The 25489-nt window shown below is 32.9% G+C and overlaps 3 protein-coding genes across 3 annotated transcripts; 1 reads left to right on the forward strand and 2 right to left on the reverse strand.

Moving 5' to 3' along the window:
* The first annotated feature begins 619 nt into the window (after positions 1–619).
* LOC124826182 (uncharacterized) lies at positions 620–3586 on the forward strand. Its single transcript, XM_047298949.2, has 7 exons — positions 620–852; positions 935–977; positions 1547–1617; positions 2033–2127; positions 2605–2672; positions 2802–2912; positions 3165–3586. The coding sequence occupies exons 1-7, from the start codon at positions 672–674 to the stop codon at positions 3292–3294; spliced, it is 699 nt and encodes a 232-aa protein (XP_047154905.1). The 5' UTR covers positions 620–671; the 3' UTR covers positions 3295–3586.
* Positions 3587–4961: 1375 nt separating this feature from the next.
* Positions 4962–11051, reverse strand: LOC124826180 (F-box/LRR-repeat protein 15-like). The gene is made up of 17 exons (XM_047298947.2): positions 10590–11051; positions 10160–10391; positions 9957–10089; positions 9718–9814; positions 9443–9640; positions 9092–9362; positions 8907–9005; positions 8731–8819; positions 8525–8624; positions 8266–8436; positions 7880–8032; positions 7407–7567; positions 7087–7285; positions 6356–6822; positions 6206–6269; positions 5415–5501; positions 4962–5267 (listed from the first exon to the last, which is right to left on the reverse strand). The coding sequence occupies exons 1-17, from the start codon at positions 10691–10693 to the stop codon at positions 5181–5183; spliced, it is 2712 nt and encodes a 903-aa protein (XP_047154903.1). The 5' UTR covers positions 10694–11051; the 3' UTR covers positions 4962–5180.
* A 5548-nt stretch (positions 11052–16599) lies between these two features.
* Positions 16600–21051, reverse strand: CKX7 (cytokinin oxidase 7). The gene is made up of 4 exons (XM_047298946.2): positions 20263–21051; positions 19885–20163; positions 18788–19050; positions 16600–17533 (listed from the first exon to the last, which is right to left on the reverse strand). The coding sequence occupies exons 1-4, from the start codon at positions 20953–20955 to the stop codon at positions 17206–17208; spliced, it is 1563 nt and encodes a 520-aa protein (XP_047154902.2). The 5' UTR covers positions 20956–21051; the 3' UTR covers positions 16600–17205.
* Positions 21052–25489: the final 4438 nt, after the last annotated feature.

The raw sequence follows: 25489 nt of genomic DNA on the forward strand, positions 1-25489 counted from the left end.
TATTAATTGATTAAAATGTTACTTGTATAGTAAGATATTTATTGGATAAAATATCTTAGATATTTTAAGCGGTTAAGGTATTTATGAATAATAAACCAGATTTTTAGGTAATCTGTTTATATCTTATTCTGTTTATATTTTATTGGGCTTATATCAGCTCAGATTCATAAGGTCAATTATAAACACAAAGCTAGGGCCAAAAATCAGGTAGGTTCTACTTACGCATTATTCACTCTAAACTACTCAATAGTGATAATCATTCATGTTCAACCAAGAGTCGAGCCTCTTCAAATCACACGTCTAACTTGAGCGTCAGAGTATATTTTGCAGGTACATTCAACTATAATTAACATTCTTTATATATAATTATTATCTAAACTATTTAACTCTATCGGTATATTCATAGTTGTAAAATTTAAATTAATAATATTTTTAATTGAAACTGTCCATTTTTATCGAATTAAAATATTAACATTAGAACGAGGAGGAATTTTAAAAACGAGTGGATAGAATAATTATGGAAGCCGGAAAGGATATATCTGCAAATTACAAAAATGTGGAAGGGGGCGCGGAGGAGTGGTTAGTGAAAGAGAAGTGACAACTAAGAAGATAAGAGTGGGACCCACCGAATCGGTTACGATATCGCCAACCATCAAGCCAGCCACACTATTATGTTGTGTGGCATGGCGTCACTTGGCACCCCTGCGCATGTTAGCAGCAACAGGCCATTGCAGTGTTCCACTTGGAAGGCGAAGCGAGTGAGGTGCGCAGTGTCGTCCCCAAGGTGGCGTGAGGGGCGGCGCACGGTTTCGTTCTCTCTGCTTCTCTCCCACCTCCTTCTCATTCCTCACCGTGCGTACTTCTTTCGCCGTTTCAGTCATACTCTTCTCACACTTTGGATCCGTTTCACGATATTGCCATTTTCACGTTGCAGGTGCTGCTGTTCAGGCAAGTCCTTTCGATAATTATGTTAAGAGGTATGAATTAGTATCGATCATCTTGTCATCATTTTTGCGCTTACACTCTGTGCATATCAGTTACTTTTTTCCTATAGTTATAAGTTTGTTAGTCGATTAGTTCCTTGTATTAGCTTAGCGTATGTTTTTCGAGGTTTTATTCTGTTTAGATAGATAAGTATTCACAGTTTTACATCTCCACCAGTATTGGCTAGCTTTGCGATGGTTCAATTATACATGGTTTTGCATTATGCTAGACTAATTATTATTTGACTTGAGTTTCATTTTTTTGTATAATTATAGTGGTTTTTGTAATATTAACAACTCAGAAATCATGAAAAATGATTGAGTGAGTTATTGGAAAAGTGGACAAATATAACGACTTGTGATTGGTCGATCTTGTAAAAATTCTTTACATTGTTAATGCACATTGTTCATTCATTTTATTCATTTTACTCGTATAAGGGGGAGGAGATGTTTGATTTATTTCTGTGCTAGATTTGCTTTTTTTTTAATTTATGGTTAAAACAACTGTTTTTTCCATCAAAAGAACTATGATTTTAAAACTATTTTGTTCTGTAATGCTGTAGAAAAAAACTTGATCCTCTGGAGGCTTATGTACCAGCTGTCATACTTACGGAGTTTCAGATCAAGGACTTAGGTAATGCCTTTGTCGTGCTAGAATCCATATATTAGAAAATCTGTGATTTCAATTATTTGAAGTTATTTATTTATTCCATACTTGTAGTTAGTATTTTGTTATATTTTCCGGGTTTCCAACGTTTCCTGATTATCTCTTTGATTGGCCACCTTTTCTAATCTAGCCATTAAAAACAACAAGCACCTCACAAAAGGAAATTTAATGAAATACAGTTCGTTTGTTTTCGACTTTAAAATTTGACATAATTCTGATGCGTGTGCATACATTCCTCTCAATACATGTCTGGTCTTGTCGTTCCTGTCCATTTTGTATCCTCGTCATTAGTATTGCTGTCGGTGTTCATATGACAAGGTTTGCAACAATCATAATTTGAAGGTAGTATAAAATTTATTTAGGCTTCTTTTTACTACTGCAGAAAAAACATTAGAGGGTGAGGAACCCCAATATGACTTCTGTCGGTCTCTACTTCGTTCCGGGCCCGCAGCATCACTTCGTGTAAATATAAGAGCAGTAAGTAAAGACTTCCTTTAACTTATTAGGTGTTCTTTTAGATGTGACACCAATCGTTTCTCTTTATAAAGAAAATTTAGAATTCTCCGTTGAGTCCCCAGCCCCTCCCACCCTTTTGAGTCGGTTGAAAGGTTTATGAAGCTTCAATTTTGTGATTGAGTATGAAGTATTCGTATATTTACTTCGACTCCTTTTTATATACAATTCCTCAACTTTGAATTCTGATACCAAGCTTCTATTTGCTACGAAAACTACTCTATTTGGTCGTTACTGTCTCCATTGTTATCAAGCAAATTTCAGAAGACGCCTAAACAACATAGAACAACCAACAGCTTCAATGAGTGTTGTTCATAGCTCATTCCATTGCTGATATATATCTTTGGATAAACTATTTCTCCTTCTGCTGTCTGAAGCCATTCTCATCATGTTATCTTTATGGATATGAAAGTTAATTAGAAAGTCACTATCTTTTTGTAGGTGGCACAGTATGCATCTGACAGTGGCAATGGTAAAACTGCTTCCAATGATGTTGATGAATGTCTGAGGTATTGTAATCAATTTCCTATAGAAATTGCATGAATGAACTGTCACGAGTAACCACTGATCTATTATACACAGTACATAATTAAATTCTTTCAATATGAAAACCCAATGTAAGATTTCTGCTTATGAAGGTCACTAGAAGAACTTGATTCCCTGCTTCTTCATGCAACAAGAAAGGATCCTGAAGCCTCGGTCAAATCAATGAAAGCAAAAATCAATTCCGCCCTTAACGCTCTAGACAGGTGATTTGTGTAGTTTTTGTCGTTTCTCTTTCCACAGTGTCTCTTCTTCCTCTTGCACATATTTCTTTCCCCTAACTGGTTTATGTTTGGACGTCAGTTGGGAAAACCAAAAGTTAAAGTAACAAGTTTTTTCATTCGTCTTGAAAGTCAGAGATGGGCATTGAAATTTCTAAATATATTTTTCCAACTTTTATCCAAACATAGCCTTGAATGATTGAGAAGATGTGATTCTTACTAAGCTTTATTTTTCAGCCTCTTAAAAACTGTGCCTTCAGATGTGCTAAGTAAGGGAAAGGTTATAGCTGATTCATACAGGGAACCGGAAGGCGAGGAAACAGGTAGTTTGGACCCTGAATTAAAGCAACTACAATCAATACTATGAATATCTAGCATGCTTATTCGCCTTTTAGTATTAGTCAGCTTACTTGAGAACTAAAGATTATAGAACCAATGTTCCGAAGGCAGAATCTTAAAACACAAATAACATAATGTGGATCAAAATATGAAAAAGGTTTTAAAGTATTGATCTGTTTCTTTAAACTTGACCAAGGTTTTTTATCTTCTGTGATTTACAGCGATGATCATTAGTCGTGAGGTATAACTCCCTTGTGTGTGTGTATTATCTAATTGTTTATCTCTGGACTTACGGAAATGCCTAGTCTTAATTGTTTAAAGTGTGTTGATCTATGAAAATTTATATTATGAATTACATTAGTGGTTAAATTTGATAGAAAAATGGTGCAAAGAAACATTTAAGTCCTACCCCTAGAATGAGAATACGAACTAAACGATATGTTGCTCTGCTGGATAATACCTATTGACTTTATTTTCTTTTAAAAAGAACAGATTATTTTCTTTATTTCCTATCCTATGTTGTTTTACTCCCGTATAAACGAGTAGTACAGGCAGTTAAATGTTGAGAAAAGTTGCCGTGTCATGTAGGTTGTAAATCATTTTCCCTTTTCTAGATATAAGAGTTAGGTTCGACCAAATTACAACTCATGATATCCAAAAGCTTCCCATATATATTTATATGTTTCTCTCAAGTCGAAATTGAAAGATTAAGGAAATAAGATTATAATTCTATTTATATAATTTTTATATAAATATTTTTAAAATGAAAAAAATTATATATGCAAAATGAGTTTATAACTCTTTAAAAAATGTTTTAAAAGATTAAAGTCATTCTAAAGGTTAGAACGATTACTTATATTTTTAGTTATTAATACTTAAAACTTTCTTATTTCTAAATATATAAAAATATGATTTTCAATCTCTAGCTTCCAGCTATGTCAATGAACAGTTGCCGCGAACTAATATCATGCAAATCTAAGTACAACTCATTAAATATTTTTTCCACCAAAAAAAAGAACCCATTAAACATTCTTTTATTTCTTCTAGTTTTAAAATAAAATTAATCTTTTCCATCGCTCAAGTTTTTAAATGACTTTTTTCAATTCCACAGTTTAAAATTATTTTTCTATAATCTGAGTTTAAAAACATTTTTAGATACCTATATTTAAAATTCTTTTTTAATACCCTTATTTTTTATACAATTTGTCTTAATCTGTGCTGAAAGCTAGAATACTATAAAATGGCATTTTATTTTATTTTTCTAAAAATCGTTGAAGTATTTTCTATGATTTTAAAATTCTGAAATTTGTATTAACTAGTTTAAGGTATAAAATTTGCATCAATTTTAAACATACCCGTTTCTTTCTCAATCTTTCCAATTAAAACAATCATTTTAAATTTGAAAGACATAAAAAACTTCATAACATCATAACTGCTTACATAACTCCATTAATAATCCAATGATAACGCCATCATTGCTTTCAAATACAACTGATTTGCAAATATTGTACCTTCAATATATTTTCTAAAAAAATTGACCCCTTTCCACTCCATAAAAACAATAACATTTTCACTTTCTTTTTTAAATACTAATTTTGAAAATAATTCAGACATAAATATCGGTGATAAATTGATTGACGAATAATGTAATTTTTTTAGAAAACAATATTTAAAATAAAATACAGAAGTCAAATATACCCGTATTCTTCAACGCGGATTCGTTTGAAATTTGAAATGTTGATTTACAAGAATAGCAAGTAGAATAAATATAAATTATTGCAACAAAAATAGAACTGATTTCCATATGCAAAACAAACAAGCAAATTTAAATTTTAGCCATTTACAAAAACACGATGAAATAATAGATTTATTACCAAGCGCTCCTTCAATCCACTAGGAAAAACTGATCCTTGATCAAGGTAACAAAGTTGACGAACTGCTGAATATACGCTTCAAACTCGAACAAATTGTGCGTAATCTTCCCATGCTCATTGAGCTTATCTACGAAGCCCCCATGAAGATCATGACCAAAAGTATTAGTTAAGCATTATTCCATCATTACGTATGAAAAGGTTAAATGGCTAAAAGCATCAGACAACAGGCAAAGTGATTAAGGAAAATATAACAGAAAACTGAGTTCCCTATCACCTTTGGACAAAAGCGAACATCAAGAGTCTCCAGTATATTGCATTTCGATATAGCAGCTTCAACAGCTTCCTCGTCAACATTGCAAGACTGAAAACCCAAAATATAAAAAAGATAGAAAAGTTTAATGAAACGAAGGTTTGACACAAATTGACAAGGGGGACCTTCAAGATTTGGATGGTAAATTAAATTGATGAAAATATGATAAGAACCACACTACCAAAATTACCTATTCAAAACATAAAAATCCTACACTACAATCTTATAATTCCAAGGAAAGACTCGTGTCAATTACCTTGAAATTGGATCCTAATACAATATACTAAATACATTTCTAACAAGCTAAATTTCCGGCGGAGCACAAAAAGCCAATCTCAAATCCGAACATGATTCCATAAAAGATTTATCCAACCCTCTAGAGTTCGTAAGAAACCTTTAAACAGGGAAACACTAGATTATATAAGGTTTGCAAGGAGAAAGACAATCCAAGACAAAAGAAGTAAATATGTAACAGATAAAATCAGTGACACAGAGCAGGGGAATCCTTCAAACATTTCAATAAATTTCACAAGGTAAAAATGATGGTTGATGAATGCTGCAGTGCAGAAAAGATAACCTACATATTACGTAATATATATTAAATAATATATATAATAAAGTATATTTACTTGTTACTTAATATATATTAAATAATATATATAGTAAAGCATATCTAAAAAAAAGGACAAGACAGCACTGAAGCGTCAATATTCAAAACTTGTAACAGATTAAAATTAGCAGGGAAGACTTAATACCTGAAGGAATAGACTAGTCAATCTTGGACACTCTAGCTTCAAAATTTCTAGAGAGGAACAATTGCTGAAAAGAGAAATAAAAAACGTTAACATATATCTGATATGAGATGGATAGAAACCAACACACATTTATTGCAGACCCAACCATACCTTAAATTAAGAAAGCATAGGTTGAGACAAGTAACATCAACCTCTTTCAAATTCGCGGAGAGCGAAAGGTTTAAAATTAACAAATGACAACAATTTGCCCTCAATGGAATGACAACCTTCCTAATATTTGGACATCCAACACAATTAAGGTTTTGCAACAAGCGAGGGGATTGCTCACTTAATTCAGGAACATTCTCATTAGAACTTGCCCTTGATAGGGTGTTCGCAGCAGGCAAATTCTTACTCTGCCCACAACTGCATCCCCAATTCAAATCATGCATATTCAAACAACCATTCAAGCTCACATGAGTGAGGTTTGTGCAGCAAGCAAGAAGCTCATCTATGGCTGACTGAGAGAAAGTTCCATAAGACAAGTCTAACTCCTGAAGTGCTGGTAAAGCCCCTCCTTTGTAAAGTGGTTCAAGTGATGTTTCAGTGAGATATTTGCATGCTTGCAGCTTTAACACCTTCATGAAACAGGAGAAAAAAAAAGTAGCACTATCAGCAAATGAAGATACTAAAAAAAATAACACTAATATAAAATGCCAAATTATCAATAATGAAACGAAAGGGAAAAGACAGATTGGAATTATGGGAATATGATACCGTGATAACAGTACAAATTACTGATTATAAAAAAAAGGTATGATTGTTCTAAACCCATCTCATTAGCAATACTCGTGATTAAAAGAATGTACAAGAATAAGAAACCATGCTATGGAAACTCTAACCTTTAGCTGTAAACAAGAATCAAAAACAGGTTGCAAGTTCACCAAGAAAGTGTATGATAAGTCAAGAACAGTCAAATTTGGAAGACAAAATAAAGATCGAAGACCGTCTGAACCAATTGATGGGCATGACATCAGTATCAATGACTCAATCAGTGGGCATGAGACAGTTGTAGCAGACAAGCAGTCATCAGTTAGTTGGCTGTAATTCCAAACAGTAAAAAGTCAATCAGCATTGCAGAAAAAAGAGTCTAGAGATGTTCAGAGAAAACCATTAACAAATGTTTTACAAAGGATAAATAGGAAAATAATGTATAGATGACCTGCAAAAGGAAGCATCGAGAGATGTTAAGAGTGGACAATTAATGAATGCTTCAGATAGTACACCACATCCTTTCAACTCAAGTGAAACCATATAAGGTGCTTCAATGCTGAGTGTACTCAATTTTGGGCATATTCCTAAATTGAGAGATGAAAGACCAACCTGACAAGTGAGGCATGAAAAGAAAATACTTAGCCTACAGCTTATGTAAATCATATTAACAGAAGTTCATCTCATGCAAAACAGAAATGTTTTCTACGGGGGAGCAAAACCTAGATATCTTACAAGCTTTATAGCTTGAAGAACGCAGTCAGGAAAACAAACAAGCAGAAGACTTCATATTTTGTAGTTCATATCAATCTTCAGTAGTCGTGATTATTGATTTAGCAGTATGTCAAATATTTAAATAAAAATACATAAAGAACTAACAAGTTTGATCCTATGCAAACAGTATATAAAACCAATACCACTTACAGGACAAAATGACGCTCTTTCCAAATGATCACAGCCATCCAATACAAGTTTCTCTAGATTAGGGCATGTGAGATCAAGATTAGTTATTGCTCGGCAACCACCAAGTGAAAGACAGATTAAAGAGGTACTGATGAATTGAACCGATGTCAAACTCTGAATTCATCAAAACACCGTACATTAGAATTTAAAAGAAAAAAATAATCAACAAAATTACAGGCAAAAACTCCATAGGCAAAATTCACAACATGGCATTATGGAGATATACAGGAAAAGACGTGGAAAAAAATTATATAAAATATGTGACCCTCATTAGTTGATTATACAAGTGGTGTAGATCATGCACAAGAAAAAATAGGGAAAATGAACACCAAATGATTAAAATATACCTCACAGTTATCGAGAATTAATGATTTCAACACTGGACAGCCCCCACCATCATTAAAAACATTGCATACAGAGTTATTCAAAAATTCACATTCAGAGAGATCAACTTCTTGCAAAGATTGGCATTGCAAAGCCAATGTGGTTAAGCTGTCCTGCTTCGGTATAGTTAATTTCTGCATTGCCAAAATTCTGCCCTTTAATCCATTACAGTATAGACAAGTATGGGAACATAAAATGAAGGACATGATAATTATGACATACTTGAAGTGAATTTGATGTGATGTTTATACGATGGAGCACAGGACAATTGGACACCAAGATAGAAGACAGCATTAGGGTCATCAAATTCAAATCGGCAAATCTGACAAGAAAAATAGTTTTAAGAAATAAATTAGAAAAGGAAATACTCGGTAATACGGTTAATAGAAGCATTAAAAAAATATGACAAGAAGCAAAGGTGGCCATACTTGCGACAATGAACCAATCTAATGTTCTGCAAGCGAGGAAGATCTAAAGACACTGATGTCAATAGGCTACAATTATCAAGCTCCAAAACCTACAAAAGCAGTAACATCATTTCTCATTTGCAAGTCTTGCCAGAGAAGTAAGACATTAACATCAGCATCATGGACAAATCACACACCTCCAACATGGAACTATAAGCTATTGCAGCCATTGAAGCTGAAGTGATGCCCTCACAACTGTGTAGCTTCAGAACTGTTAACATTGGCAGTCGAACAGTCTTTCAAATAGGAGGGGAAAAAGCATGTCAAAATAAGGAAGATTGGATCTATATAGGCAAAAAGTGATTATAGACTCAAAATATACCTCTAGGGATACATTTGGACAGTATGATGCATCAAGAAAACTAAGGTGGGCACAATTCTGGGCTATCTCCCTTAATGTTTCATCACTAACACATGAACAATTAGACACGTCCAAAGAAACTAATTGCGGGCATGATGTCACAGCTGATCGAATAGCAGAATCAGGAAGTTTGTGGCAAGACCCTATATCAAGCTCTTGCAAAAGGGGGCAGTTGAGTACAGTCTGAGCCATGTTACTGCGCTTCAAGGACATGGTTTCGAGTTGTGGGCACCTGGAAAAGAATAAGCAATCACATTTGAGTTCACTGGTAAAAATACAGCTAAATGTGCGCTAACCACTAAACCTATTCACCTGACAGCTATACGCATCACACGGCACTTAGTCAACTGAAGATGACACAGTCTGTCGTGATTAACTGATATTTCCTGAATACCACTGCCAAGTACAGCATCATTGATGCTCAGTCTCCTCAACATAGAACAATCAGCCAAAGCATGGAAAAAACTATCCATTATATTTCCTCTTCCCAACGTTAAAGCCTCAAGATTTCTGAAAACAGTTATAAAGAATGAAAATGAATCACTGGTAACATAACTGAGAACCCAAATACCGAAGAAGCTACCAACCTTAACGAAGAGACGGCCTTCATGACAAGCTGGTAAGAGGGAGGACCGGACAAGCGGATTGTTGCGATTTTAGGATAACGCCTACAGATGTCCTCGACTACACAGACACAAGCATTGTATCAGCACATTTACAGGATTACGAGGGACACAGCATTATTTCCACTAACCATATTTGAACGCTACAAGGCACCAAATATTTACAGATAACAATTTATTATGAAATATATTCTCAGGCTCACATTGCTCAACAGATATGTTACGATCTTCAAAATTCAAACTCTTCCAGAAGTCTTCGTGAGCACTAGCAATTCTCCACTGATTACAAACCCTGGCAGCTTTGCAGAGATTGGAGTGATCCAAAAAGGAGAAAACCTAGATTACAAGGAGAACGGGTAAGCATAGAATTCCAATTTTCAAACCATTAGCAACAAACAGTAAATACCATGTGCAACAAATCATCCGTAAGATCCATCTTGTTTACTAGATCATCTACATTTGCGATGTCACTGTCATCTCCTTCATCAAAGTTACTCCCCTCACCAGAAGACATCAACCGCAAAGCATCATCGTTGGATTGAACAGACGATCCCTGAATATCATTATAATCCCCATATTCGGCAGATGCACTGGATTTCCCAACATTCGAAGAACCCGCAATCGCAGAATGAGCGCCACTGCAAAAAAAAAAAATTAAAAACGAACATCAATACACCACCAAATTTCTCGATAATGCGATAACATTCTTGTCCCACATGCATTTTCCAATTGTCCAAAATCAAAAATGGACATCAATCGTAACATAACCCTAGAGAAAAACACCATGTCTTAAAGATAAAGAATGCCCAATGCCAACGACTCGCACTCAAACTCACTCGAAATCAAAATAAACTCTGGCGCGCTTCCGGCGATTGTCCTCGGCTGAAGCGGAACTGCCCTCTCCGTCAGAACGACGCCTGTAAGACGAAAACCTCTCCATGCACTCAATCAACAGAATGAAAGCGTGGTTTGGTAAAATGGGTCCCGCGGGAAGAGAATAGAAACGACGACGCTTGAAGCTTATGCAGGAGCAGCAACAGTTAACGCCTCATAAACCCTAGGTCTCGATCGCGCACATTTCGCGAGAAACCCTAGGGCGATGGCGGTTTTGACAGACAGTTTGTTTCTCTATTCCGCAAAATGTGGAAATTGGACACACTCAAGAGCTATATGAAGGAATGGATCCGATCGGATACGTTGTTGCGATTTTGGTTCCTGAGAAGTCTTGTGTTTCTTTCTCTTCTTTGCGGAAAGCTAGTTTACTAATCAGAGATTGCACGATGTAGACGACGGCGTTTAACCTGATATTTATTGTTTGTTTATTTATTTGTGTATTTTATTATTTAATTTATTATTTATTTATTTTATTGTTTTGAATTTAAAATTCTGGTTCGGCGTGTTGAGTTTGAAAAGGGGTGCTTAGTGGTTGTTGTCTCTTTTTGCGTCTACAAAAGTGGTGGTAATGGGAACCAACCAAAGGATGATGTCTTGTCTTGATGAGATGAGCATTTTTATTTCTGATTTCAATTTTGAAGACAATAAAGAAAGACTCCATTAACATTCATCATTTAATGGGACTCTCCTGCTTCCAATTCTTCCATAACAATCTACAAAATAGACACTGATTTACTTACCATGTTACTCCTTTTCACACAAACAAGCTACCATTTTTTCTATTATGTCTATTGTCATGCATTCAATTATATCGCTTTATTGTGTTTTTTCACTATTTTATTACACAAATTTAATACATTAAAGACATGTTTAATACGATAAGATATGATAATGGCTTCGTAATGTGATGTTTAAGAGATTTCGGGTAGATTTTTTCTCATTTCTTTTGTTTAAGAAGTAATTACATAGATAATAAAGTTTAGAGTTCTATATTAATATTAATAAAAAGTAAATGATATAAATACAAAAGTCATTTCATATTCTGATCAAGGATTCAAATAACTGCTAGTTTATGAGAAAAAAGTTCCTCTAAATGTGATTCAAGTATTATAATAAGACTAAAACCATTAGTTTCATTTAAAATTATTAGTTTGCAATTAATTTGATTGACTTTCACTCTCACGGTATGTTTATATTGTTTTGTCAAATGAAACATTAGGTTAAGGTTGATTGGGTATTTTTGAATGGTGTCCAATATGGTTTTTTGTTCACGATCTATACTCAATTCTTATTTTGGATGCGACTCTATTTATATATCATCTTTCTATGTTGATCGTATATCTTAGTTTCCCTTCAAGGTGAACAACTCCTTAGCGAACTGCATTTACAGGAAAGACTTCTTTTAGAGTGTTTAACTTTCACGAACTTATTTAAGTGTCCTACTCAAATAAGCTCTTTTATTTTGTCTTGTATAACAACACATTCCTCAATGGTATCTACCATCATTATGGACGAGTTACGATATTTGCTTGTTCCACAAATGCTCTCCAAGCCATGTGGTCAAATTCATCATGTGATTGTTTAGTTAATCCTAGTAGGGTCAGGTTGGAATGCACGAAACTCTTCATGCCCCGTCCTTGTTGAATGACTACATTCTCAACATGCATGATTATTAACTCCTCCTCGTACCTCTTATGCATTTCATCCATTTGCTTCTACATGCTCATCATCATCTCCTTAGCATCCATCTGGTCGATTGAAGTCTCCTCTAAAACAATGTTACTTGTCATGTTCCTTATGGTCATCATGTGAGTTTAAAAATGTTTTTTAGTCCCACGGTGAACAACAAAATATTTTTGTTGGATTGGCCAATTATCCACAACTTTAAGATAATTCAATTATGTGTTTCCTTCACTCTTGTCCGTACATTATTGTCTTTTTGTTCAAGAGGTGTCATGGACTTTATTTATTGTTTCAAGTGTTCAAATAAATTAGACTGGACTCTCAAAATTGTAATTGACTGAACTGTTTTATGTTAGACGGTATGATATCTATTATACGTTAAGAACAAATTGAAAATTTATTAAAAAAAATCAAATTTTTACTGAATTTATTTTTTTGCAAAATATCACTCCATAGATAGATCCTTGGTTTGTCCATTATTTTGCAAAAAGAATAATAATTCTTTTGCTGATTTAATTTGGGCTTTTATATACAAAAAATTCACTAAAGTTAAGATATGACATGAGGATTCCTTATACAATGACAAGTAGGTTCCACCAAAACAATCAACAGTAACACGAAGATTTCTTACATAGATTCATTTATCAATGGAATCATTAATAGGATGTCTAGAGAAAGAAGTTCTATATAGGTTTTTATTGTAATTTTAGTAAATACTCTACTTATTTTTATAAGTTTATTTAGTACATTTTCCATTTAAAAAAAGTGCATATTTTAAGCATAAATACAGTCTACTTATATTTATAAGTTATATTGTTAACTAGTTTATACATATTTTTTAAATCATTGCAATTTTAATCAATTTTATCAAGCGTAAAAATGTGAATATTATGTTTATCTTCTGGAATTTAAATTTGAATCCTTTAATTAATAATTCGTGTTTTAGAATTGTGAACAAACAAACATGTACCAAAGAGTGGAGTGAAAATAAATTAGCCTATGTTCAAGTTTTATCTTTCAAACGAAATTCATCTCTAAACCAACCAAGCCTAACATTTCTTTGTCATTAGATGGAGGGTAATTCTACTAAAACATAGTCAATTATGCCACCTAAATTTTCATTTAATTAATTGTTAAATTAAATAAAGAATATAAAAAAAATAATTTTATTTTCAATAGTTATAATTATCTCGAACTTTTATAAAAGGGAAGTAACTGCCTTTATTCCTCCCAAAGATCAGCCCATTAAAGTATTCGGTCAATACGCAATTACTAGCAACTAGCCCAACCCCAATAAATTACAAATAAAATAATGCTTTTGCTATTTACATTTCCTAGACTTTCTAAGTTCACTTTCAGTTTCCTATTCTTTTGTAAAATTACCTAATCAGCTCACATTATAAATCTACATTTTCTCTTTATTGAAAAAACACCTCAGTTTTGTGTCCACAGAATAAATAAATAAATTGATAAAATATTTTATAACAACAATCGTGTTAATATAATTATATTGAAAAAGAACAAAGTGAATTTTATACATTTCAAGAAAAATATAGAAAATTGGTAGAAAGGATTCAAATGACAGCCGAAGAGCATTGCTAACAGTGGAGTGTAGGATTTGTAATTTTTTTATATGAAAAAAAAATGGTGATCAAAATAAAAACAAAAAAGGATTGTAAATAAACGTATAGGAAGTGTAAGTAGCAAAAGCCTAAAAGTATACACAAGATAACATGCCTAGTTAACAAATCAAGGAAGACAAATTCTAAAATTGTCTATTTCTTGTTTTTTTATTTACTTATTAAAGAAAGTAACCCATACAATTTTTAATGTTTCAAAATATAAAAATGTATTTGATTTTTAATTTTTAATTTAAATATTAGAAATTAGACTCGTAGTATTGAATGGTACGATACGATGTAATTTTTTTAGATATAAAGAATTCATCGTGTGATCTACATTATTACTAAATTAAGTGTATTTTCGCATTCTAAAAGCACAAACCTTCATTAAGAAAAATGTTATTTTTGTCATTTTTTTATTACTATATTATGAATATTTTGTTACATTATTATGAAAATCTTGTTACAATTATAATTATAGTTATGAATATTGAAATTATAAACTTTACAAGGTTTAAAAAAATAATATACATTATTTTGATATGAGTACGGTCTTTAGAATAGGTAGTAGGATTTGAGTGGATTAAAGAATCTAACGTGTATTTCTTAAGGATTGAAATACATGGAAGATTCATATGAAAAAGATTCTCTGATGTTCAAATCAGTAAAAACTTTGAATCTTTATAAGTAAGAGAGAATGAATATTAGTGTAAGAGTGAGTATTATATGAAAAATACCATATGTTGTTATAGGGTATTTGGGTCTTACGGTTCATGTTATAAAATTGGTAATGCGATATTAAATAATATAAATAAAATAAATATTTACCTCATATGTAACAATAATAACAATAACATTGTACCTTGTTGTGAATAACAATAATAATATCACGATATGATCAAACTGATGAGATTTGCTATGATTATCTTTATGTGAATATTTGCTTCAATAAACCTATATTGGATCTATTCCAAGACCATGAGACTTATTGGACTTTGTTGGACCACATTCTTTAACACATATATTGAATGAGGTAGGCACATAAGTCCCTTAGTCTTAGGAGTTTGATTAGCATATGATAGGTGCTCATTGTGGTAATGAGTGACCTCTTGACTAGGTTCTGGCTGACTTTTAACATTTACAAGTGGATTGGTTGTTTGGTTGGGTTGTATGAGTGTTGTCAACAAAGGATAATCTTTACTTTGTGTTTTTTACTTAGACAAACTCAATGCTACCGACTTGGATAGGCTTTGTTTTGGGCTGCCGACTTGATGATCACTTTATCAGAAACAATAAAGCATTAATAAGGGGTCTTTCTCAACTTCACAATGATTTCCTTGTAGTGCGAAATGATATTTCGCATCAAATGGTTTTGATCGAACCTGACGTAGCTTTATCTTAGGGGTTGAATTCGAGGAATGAAACGTCAAAAGTTACAGGAACGACAACGACAACAATAACGATAAAGGATAATAACGATAACTACAATAATAACGATAATTGTAACGGTAACGACAACGACAACAGTAACGACAATGACAACGACAACAATATCAATAATGGTAATGGTAAAGATAACAGTAATGACAACTATGACGATAACGACAACGACAACGGTAATAACAACGAAAATGACAACGATAACGACAACCACAATCACAACAGTAACGACAACGCTAACGGTAACAACAATGACAACAACAACGGTAATGACAACGATAACAGTAGCGACAATGACTACGATAATGGTAACGGTAGCGGTAACAGTAACGGTAACGGCAACGACAACGACAACAGTAACGACAACGATAATCGTAACAGTAACAATAACAGTAACGTAACGATAATGACAACATTAACAACAACGACAACAGTAACGATAACGATAATGACAACAACAACGATGATGACAACAGTAACGTAATGGTAACACTAACGATAAAGATAACAATAATGATAACGATAAAAGTAACGGTAACAGAAACAAAAAGTATAATAATAACATTAGTAAAAATAATCATCGTTAAAGAATATTGTTTTACTTATTTATTAATTTTTCTTAATTTTAATATTTGAAAATATTTGTTACCAACAAATATTTTATTCGCAAATATCCTTTTGTATCAATATTACCATTAAGGGTAATTTCGTTATTTTTATTTTTTATTTATTGAAATATGTTTTGTATATATCATATAAGTTAAATTTTACACAAACTTTACTTTTGATCATGTCAAAGAACACTTTTTTATTTTACAACATGTTGTGGAGTCCTACTCAATGAGTACAAATTTTAATCACATTGTCTAACAGTAAGATTTCAAAATACTACCTATTTACTTCACAAAATCAAATTAATGAACACATATAGAACTATAATACATACCTAATTATTTTTTCTGCAGAAGAAGAAATATCATGTCTAAACAATTTAAAGGAGAAATTGTAAAGACAAGAATGGGTAAGTTCTTTGAACGACGACAATTGAATTAAAAGATGATAACCCGTTTCATATTTTATTCAGATTGAGTCATATAGAAATGATAAATATTTATTGTTGATGGTGCGTTTGAAAGTTTTATGAAATTCTATAGTTTTAATGTGCAAACATGATTTAAAATGATAGGTTTGAGTTAAAGTTTGAACGGAAGAGAAACGTAATTATGGTATATATCTGAAAGCTTCTGATGAAGAGAACAAATTAAGGACAGACAAAAGCTTGGAACTGAAACATCAACATCAGTTAAAACTGTCCCGAATAAGAGGTATAGATATATATAGTGTATTATTCGTGGACGGTCCATATTGATGATTGTTATAGGTTCTCCAAGATGAAATTCCAACTGGACCAAAGGAAAAAGGACTGGTTCACAATTGCACTTTGCTACTTTGCTAATTTGCTTCACATAATGGCTAAGATGAAAATGACGCTAACCAATTAAGCTTTGCATTTACGTCTCATGCATCACCCACATTATACTTTTTCATCTTCTTTTGGTACTCCAATATCACTTTTCTTCATCAACTCGTGTACCTAGGTTTCGATGCCATTTACTTGTGTGTATATTTAGATGTGATCTGATCGACCGTCAAATCATTAATAGATGCGTCAAATACCAAACCCCAAAATAATTTGCCCTAGATATTTTCCTTACAATACACTGCCACCAAATTAAAGTAGGGAAAGAAAAATATAATAAAGGGAAAGAAGGTTACAAATTACAATGATGACAGGTATTCTTAAATGATCTAGTTATGTGATAGGACGAGGTTGAGAGGTTCTGGAGAAAATTCTCTGTCCTGGCGCAAGGATAGCCATGGGATCAAAATTGGCCTTTCGTTCCACAAATCTGGTCCATTGTTTCCCAAAGTGTTTCATCCAATCCTCCCGAGAGTGGTAGTGAGGAAAGTATAGCTTGAAATCAAGGCCTCTGCTTGTGCAGAACTGAATAATCTCGTTGTTTTGCGCCACCAAGAGTTCGGGTGGTGGACCCTTTGGAGGTGGTGGGCTGAATCGGAGCAAGGCTACTATGTAGAAGATGTCACTGTCAGGCACCACCACCGACTGACGATTATCCCACCTGTTTTATTTGAAAAACAGTAATAAAAAGGCCTTAATTTTTGTCATTGTTCTTCCTCGGTTGAAATCACTATTTAGACAACATACATAACAGGTATATATATATATATATATATATATATATATATATATATATATATATATATATATATATATATATATATATATATATATATATATGGTAATATAAATAAATTTTTATGTTCAATTAATGCATGAGGTCAATTGACTTCAGCCTGTGATCGAGATTATACATCCTCCTCCTCATCCGCATCCACAGTGTTCATGGGGACCCTCGAAGAACCAAATTCCTCCCCCACGAAAAGCACCATCAAACTTTAAATCTCGTATATAGAACCCATACAATTCCGGAATCACAGTTATCCGCTTTGCCGAACAAATATCCTTGTCGATTCTCGATCAGTAACACTCACTAAGACAGCTACATTGCTTGGAATCAATTGATATTTATTTCAATTCACAGTTCCAGAGAGAATTTCCCACATCTCACATTTCCCATTTTACCCTCTCAGATCACCCACAAGCATACACTCTCGATGCAACAAATTAATATATACAAAGTCTGTAATAATAAAAAGAAGCAGGATTGTTGTCAAGCGGGCCCCACCGTATCTTAGCACCATGCAGAGGTACATCCGTACAGGTGCATACGTTGCTCATTCGCTAACCTAACAGACCTGCAACAACAACCTATAAGGGTGGGCGTATGCATCGTGGAGGTAAGAGGAAGGGGTGCGATAGGGTACGGAGGAGCAGGGAGTAAGATGGTACAACCATCACAATGAAGAGCTTATGATTTTCGATTGACGACCAAGATATGGTACAATAGATGGTTACCTGTAGGGGTCCCATTGTGGCTGACCTCAAGTAGTAACAGATATTTCATACTCACACTCAAAATCTTAACGACCCTGTTTGAATCAGGGTTCGGCAAGCTCAGCTCACCCATCACACATCGTGCGAAAGAAAGAAGGGGCTCAGGTTATTCATTTTCGAGGCCAACATGTCACACGGTGGGACCTGGCCCACGTTCTTCACACGTGTTCTGCTTGGACGACTCTTGAATATTTTCGTCTTTTTTTTACATAATCCTCTCAATCACTCATCGGTTAAAGATGCATCACAGGCATTTTTGGATATTAAAAGAAGAAGAGTAAAGGTTGTTTTTTTTTTTTTTTAACTAATATATTGTCTTATAGTGGATGAAGGAGGAAGAAGGGAAGGATGTACGTACTTGGTTCGCAAGAGGGGGTAGACTAAAATGGGGCCATCGACGCCGTCCTTGAGAATCTTCTTGAACACCTCACGATCGAAATCAACAATGTCGGACTTGGACACAAACAAATTCAGCCAAGGATGAGGCGCATCCCAGGTGCCGCTGGCTTTTGCGTGCTCCTCCACGCGCTTTACACGAAGCAAAAACTCCGTGTAGCTCACATCCGTCTGGAACTTGAGACCCGGAATGAATCGCAGCCGTCCGAGCAATCGATCCACATCCTACACCGGAGTTAGTTTTAGTTAGAGGAGCAACGCAACAGCATAACACATACGGAAGATGGAATATTGAGTTGGATTTTATTGTATTGTACTGTATTTAAGGGATGATATAGTAATTGACGTTTTGAGATTCCAGAAAATGATGGGCTTTTGGCTATTTGTGGAAGTGTGGGGACCCTAACGTCAGCGAGATCTCAATGATCAGCGCTATGGAGCAGCTAGTGATGTTACATTACCATTTTAGCCACAATGGGATGCTCCCTATTACGAAAGTGACACCTTGTGACAATAATGATAAGGAGGCACAGGCAGAAACAGAAGCAGAAGCAGCAGCAGAAACAGGTCAAGTACACTCAGTTTCTACGGTCATTTAAACTATGGTATAGCTTTTTTATATTCGTCGTCAGAAAATCCATTGGAATGGAAGATACATCATTGGGGTATCGTCAGTTTTCAGCAACCATTTTCACCTTGTGAGACAAGTTTTTAATCATAACACTCCTAAAAAAAAGGATTAGAACCAACCCAGTGAGCCCGAACCCCCGGACAACACACATGCTTTAACACTACCCTCCTCCATTGCTAAATTTCATGTGAGTCATGTTTATTTAACTCTGCTTATATTGACTTTTTACACGGGCCCACATATTACAGTACTCAATGCCTGTTATGCATGCTTTTAACCACATAACCCCTTAGCAACCACCTAGGTCAAAACTCAGTCATTGATTGCCCCCCCTCTCAACCCATCACAAATGGCAAACCTATTGCATCAACAAGGAACCCGCATAAAGCAGATCACAAAATAACTAACAGGATATATTAGGTACTTGCCATATCCACACGGCCACGGGAAAGATCATCCGCTTTACCATAATGAAGACCCAGTTCCAAGCAATATAAAACAGGGCCAACATTGGAAGGAATATGAATCGGGTCGAACACTTGTTCCGGGTCCAATCGCACCGTGGGCCATCCATTGGCCGGGTCATCACTGTTCACCAGAACGAACCCTTCCACGTAATCAAAACATTCCTCTACTTCCTCCACCAGCAACTCTGCGTCCCCAGCATACTCCTCAAATTCAGAGTAAACCACTCTTATCCACCTCACCTAATTCATCAAATCACACCAAGCAAAACATTTTTAAAAAAAGAAAAAAACAAAAACATAAAATGGTTAAAATGAATAATAAGTAAATTCTTTTTCCACCATATCTGGAGCTTGTTGAAGAACGACCCTAGCCCTTGTAATAATACCCAACTGTCCTAAGCCGCCGAGGGCACCAAAGAAAAGTTCAGAGTTTTGTGTCGGGGAGCAGCACAGCGTTTCGCCTTTGCCAGTCACAACTTCCAATTCCGTTACGTTGGATGTCTGAGGACCGTAACGGAAGGTTTGCCCGCTGACGCCGGCATAGGACAGCGTTCCACCCACTGTTAAACCGAGATAGTCAGTCCACGACCTCGGAGCGAGTCCGACCTCCGAAACGCAGCGTTTAAGGACGTCTTCCCATAATGCCCCTCCCGAAACGTCCAAGTAGGCCGTGCCTTCTATCCAGACAATCTCAAAAGGCTCCTCCAAGGCACGCATGTCGAGGACCAGTCCCTTCTCCGCCATGGCCTGCCCGTTCACCGAGTGCCCGTTCCCCCGCGCCGCCACCGTCAGACTCGGAGACGCCGCGGCGGCTTTCACCACTCTGGCCACGTCGACGGCCGAGGAAGGCCTGATCATGGCCAAGGGTTTCACGGACTTGATGCCGCCGAAATCCTTACTGGCGATTCCGGTGGGACCCAATTCGTCGATACTGGCTTGAAGTTCAAGCGCTCTGGAGAGGCTGGCAACTTCGTCGTCTTGCCTGGATTCAGCATCTTTTTCGTGAACGAAGTGCTCCAAATAAGCTAGCATCTTGGGCAGCGAGGAAGTTATTTGTTGTGACCAAACAAAATTTGCATAAACTCTCAAGAGTGTGCAGTTCTTCTGTTTCTTCTTCCAGGTGAAGTTTGGCATTAAATACTGGCTGATTTGGATTTATTTGGAATTTTTAATAATTAAAAAAGCAGTAGTGGTATTTTTTGGATTCATTAGAATTATGACGTCATTAGCCCCTTTCAATATTCCGTTGACGCTATGATCCTTCCACACCAATTGTCTGCCACTTGTGCAAGTTTTTGAATTCCTGAATTATTATTATATTATTCCCTGACATCTTATACTGTGAATGCAGTCCCATGCACTTCCAGTGAGCTTCCATCGTCCCACCCACAAAAACTTCTTTTCGTCTTTTTTTTTTAAATATTATTAATAAACTTCAATTTTATAAGAAAATACAAAATTTGTATTTTTACAGTTTTCTTAATAAAAAGAGAAAAAGAAACACCTTTTTTTAAGTTACCTGTGGTTACTAACCTAACTCTAAATGATTAAAAAATCTAAATTAGGAGATTTTTTTAAACTTATTTCAAAGTCATAATTCCTAAATTAGTATCAGGTTCTTCTGTTAACTGTTCATGAACAATTACTACATCTCTTTCCATGACAAATAAAATAATTAAAAAGATAAAAAGAGTATAACATAAACATTATTCAATGGCTAAATGCATCTTACTTAACTCCACTATCAAATCGTCATTATCTACAATCATTGCAATGGTGAAAAGATACTCACTCAAAATAGAAACCAGTCAGGTAAATTTATCCCAGATTAAACACGTATTTACTTTTAAAATATTAAAGCTATGGATATCATTTAACATTTTTTTTTTAATTCAGTAATGTAGCTTATTTAAATAGATATGATATAATGTAACATTATTGATTATTTTTTAACATAAACTGTAAAATTATATGCGAATTAATATGTTTAAAAGTTTAATCTCTTTTAACACCGAGACTCAAATTCGTTAATTTATTTAGAGATAATATTATTGACCAACTTAATAAAGCATAACATAAAATAAGTAATAAAGACAAACTATAATGATATGTTTTTGAAATAATGTAAAAGGGAACTGCATCAATGGCAGCAAGGCATATGCTTAATGGTGGAATGAGCAGGAAGACCATTAATAGGTGAAGACTACGAAGATGTGTGACATATGGCAAGTGATGAGGAGAAACATTGAAGGAAGAAATTAAATTTTATTTTACTTTCTCATAAAAATAATAAAGCGGTTTTATTTTGTATTATTACTACTTTTTCAAAAAGAAATCAATAAATTATAACATTTTCGAAAACTTACGCCTACATTGATTTATCTAAAACTTTTTTAAATGCTAAAATCACTGTTAATTAACAATTGACAATAATATCTCTGAAGTACATAAAAAAAATTATTATATGGTATTGTGTTGTAGATGTAACTAATATGATCTAGATATAAGAAATTAGGTCACACTCCAATTACTAATAGTATCAAGCTGTAATCAATTACCATATCAATTATTGATATCCTGTTACAATGTTTGTAATCAATTATCAATCAAGGCCATGTTGTCTGGCCGGATGCATATTTTTAAAATAATTTTACTATTTATTCCTTTTATTGTCTTATTGCAGTGTTTCAATAACGTATTTTCAAATAGTAATTATTTAATTAGCGGAGAGAGTGAAAAAGAAATCACGCGTACTCGCGGTAAGATTAAGAGAATTTATCTTATGTTTATTTGCATTTTCCTTTTAGTAATACTAAAAAACATATTAATGAAAAAAAAGTTATTTAATTTTTTTTTTACCGTGGTCGTATGAATTAAATTTCCTTTCAAACCATAGCAACTTCTTGTTTTTCTTACTCAGAGAAAAAAAAGGACAATTTGAATTCTTGGTGGTGTGGTTTAATAAACACAATTTTTTTTATGTTTATCTAAATATGGAATATAAAATTTATTAAGCTAATTATTAGTTTTTTATTTATCGAATTTATATTTATATAATTTTATTATTTTTCCACAATTTTTATCGATGAAATAAAATAATTTATTTAAAGAATACAAGTTGTAATATGCGTGTGTGAATAATTCTTAAATTAATCACTCTTTTGACAACTGTAAATTTTATTGGTTTTTTGGCCTTCAATGCCCACTATTCTTATTTCTTTTAGTTTATTTTTTATACTCATAAAGCATCTGATTTTTCATGGACTTGATTTTTCACATTATTAATATTTTTGTTATTTGGAAAATTTTTATTTATCGATAATGGTTGATATGTAATAAGAGGCGTAATACACGAACACTATCAAAGATAAAAATAACACTGTACCACTTAGAATATTAATATTTTAATCATATTTTTTAAAATTAAAAATTTTAAATCATATTATTGTATTATTAAAATGGTTGTCAAATGAAATACTTCTAAAACTATAATTTTCCATTTTAGGATTCCAAACTATATATTTTTATTATTAATACTGATATTATTAGTATTAGTAGTACTATTACTAGCATTAACATTAGTAGTATTATTAGTATTAGTAGAATATCATTATTATTAATAGTAATATTATTAGTATTAGCACTAGTAATATTAGTATAAATATTATTATTATTATTATTACTATTATTAGTGTTAGTATTGTTATTATTATTAGTATTATTCTTACTATTATATTTAGTATTAAATATTATTAATTAGTATTATTTTTTTGAAATAATACTAGTATTAGTATTAGTAGTATTAGTCATGATATTATTAGCATTATTATTGTTAGCAGTAGTAGCATTACCTAGTATTATTATTATTATTATTATTATTATTATTATTATTAGCATTGGTAACATTATTATAAGTATTATTATTGTTAGTATTATTATAAATATTAATATTAATATTTGTATTTTTAATATTAATCTAGGCTAATTTTTTACTGTTTCTAATACTATATTAAGAATAAAAGTTCACTTTTATTATAAATCACCTGACTAATCTGCAATACAATTTTATATTTTGACTTAGGAATTTGTAAAGAATTTTTTATGATGGAAAAGTGGTAAACCAAATTTGATATAAAAATTATAGCATGGTTAATTTAAAAGGTACAGTTATTTCTTTATCTACATAATATAAATCAGTATATGATTGATAACAAATCTTGAACCAAAATAAAAGCTTGTTTACCATGTTAGATAAAAATTGATTTGTTTTTTCATCAACTAACCAACTGACTAACTGAAGTTAACCCAAATACAATTATTTTTGTATTAATGATCGCTTGGATTCCACGTTAACTAGGCATATAGAATGTGTACTTGATAATAGTTTAGAAAGTTTTTTTTTTCATAATTAGATATTAATTCTTTTAATATAGTTAAGTCCAAATGCTTACTAAATCTATTATGATAAAATTAACTTTACGACATATATACTTGAATATTTCGATAAATTTTAATAACAAAAAAGATGTATTATTTAAATATATGTGCTTGTAGTTGTTAATCTTAAATACAAAATTGAAATTTGTTATTATCTCAAATTTTAATATATCTAGATTTATAAACTTTAAAAATAAATAGATGTCATTATTCTGTATCATTTAACACGTTATAAGTCAATCTAAAATGTCATTACGTAAAAAGATTTAACTGAATTAATTTTTAAAAAAATTATTTATTCATCAGAAATAAAATATATATATATATATATATATATATATATATATATATATATATAATTTGAGATATAATGTAAAAAGATTTAACTGAATTAATTTTAAAAAAATTATTTATTCATTAGAAATAAAATATATATATATATAATTTGAGATATAAACTAATTCTTATTCTACATTCAAAAGACTAAACACATATTTAATTTTTAAAATATTACATTGTCAGTGCTACAAAATTAAGTTTACTATGGTCTCATCTTATCTGGATTTGAATAAATAGGAGAGAAAAGATAGTGACGAAAGCAATTGAGTTTGAAATGAAAGGTTATGCGCCTGCGCACACAGCACTTTTGTAGTGTGGAATTGCTTCAATATTTTATCTTTGATTTAAGCCAAGTTCCACAAATCAAAAACACTTATCATTACCAGAACTCAACTCACATTATGCCATTTCTTGAAGAAAAATAAAATCGTAACAACTCCCATAGTTGAAAAAGTGTGGGTAATAAAACAAAATTAAAATCACACCAATTTTAATTTATGTTGTGTAGTGTGTGGTTTTCTTTACATTTTCATTTGATGCATTGAGATTATTAAACTATAGTGCCGACGTTTATAGCATTTCGCATTTTGCTTAGTTTTGTTGTGATCTGCGCTTAACATGGGAACTAGGTCATGCCGAAGCGAGTTATAACAAAGATTGACTTGTGATGTAATAGGAGGCATGTTTGAGATTCTTAAAAGATCTCAGTCACGTCATGAGGTTCGGTTTATAGATACAAACTCAACTATCACCTTATTATCTTTTTCTTCCTATATGTCCTGTTAAACAA

This window comes from Vigna umbellata, chromosome 2 (genome assembly GCF_029865625.1).
Source record: "Vigna umbellata cultivar VRB3 chromosome 2, Vumbellata_1.0, whole genome shotgun sequence".
NCBI classification, from domain to species: Eukaryota; Viridiplantae; Streptophyta; class Magnoliopsida; order Fabales; family Fabaceae; genus Vigna; species Vigna umbellata.

Excerpts from the sequence above, each read along its gene's own strand:
- LOC124826180 (XM_047298947.2), bottom strand. The coding sequence starts at position 10,693 with ATGGAGAGGTTTTCGTCTTACAGGCGTCGTTCTGACGGAGAGGGCAGT. Across the intron at positions 10,090-10,159 it reads CGGATGATTTGTTGCACATG|GTTTTCTCCTTTTTGGATCA; the intron begins GTATTTACTGTT and ends CTTGTAATCTAG. Across the intron at positions 5,502-6,205 it reads TGACTAGTCTATTCCTTCAG|TCTTGCAATGTTGACGAGGA; the intron begins GTATTAAGTCTT and ends TTGGGTTTTCAG.
- LOC124826182 (XM_047298949.2), top strand. The coding sequence starts at position 672 with ATGTTGTGTGGCATGGCGTCACTTGGCACCCCTGCGCATGTTAGCAGC. Across the intron at positions 853-934 it reads CCTCCTTCTCATTCCTCACC|GTGCTGCTGTTCAGGCAAGT; the intron begins GTGCGTACTTCT and ends TTCACGTTGCAG. Across the intron at positions 1,618-2,032 it reads GTTTCAGATCAAGGACTTAG|AAAAAACATTAGAGGGTGAG; the intron begins GTAATGCCTTTG and ends TTACTACTGCAG.
- CKX7 (XM_047298946.2), bottom strand. The coding sequence starts at position 20,955 with ATGCTAGCTTATTTGGAGCACTTCGTTCACGAAAAAGATGCTGAATCC. Across the intron at positions 20,164-20,262 it reads TTCAACAAGCTCCAGATATG|GTGAGGTGGATAAGAGTGGT; the intron begins GTGGAAAAAGAA and ends TTGATGAATTAG. Across the intron at positions 19,051-19,884 it reads CCCGTGGCCGTGTGGATATG|GATGTGGATCGATTGCTCGG; the intron begins GCAAGTACCTAA and ends ACTCCGGTGTAG.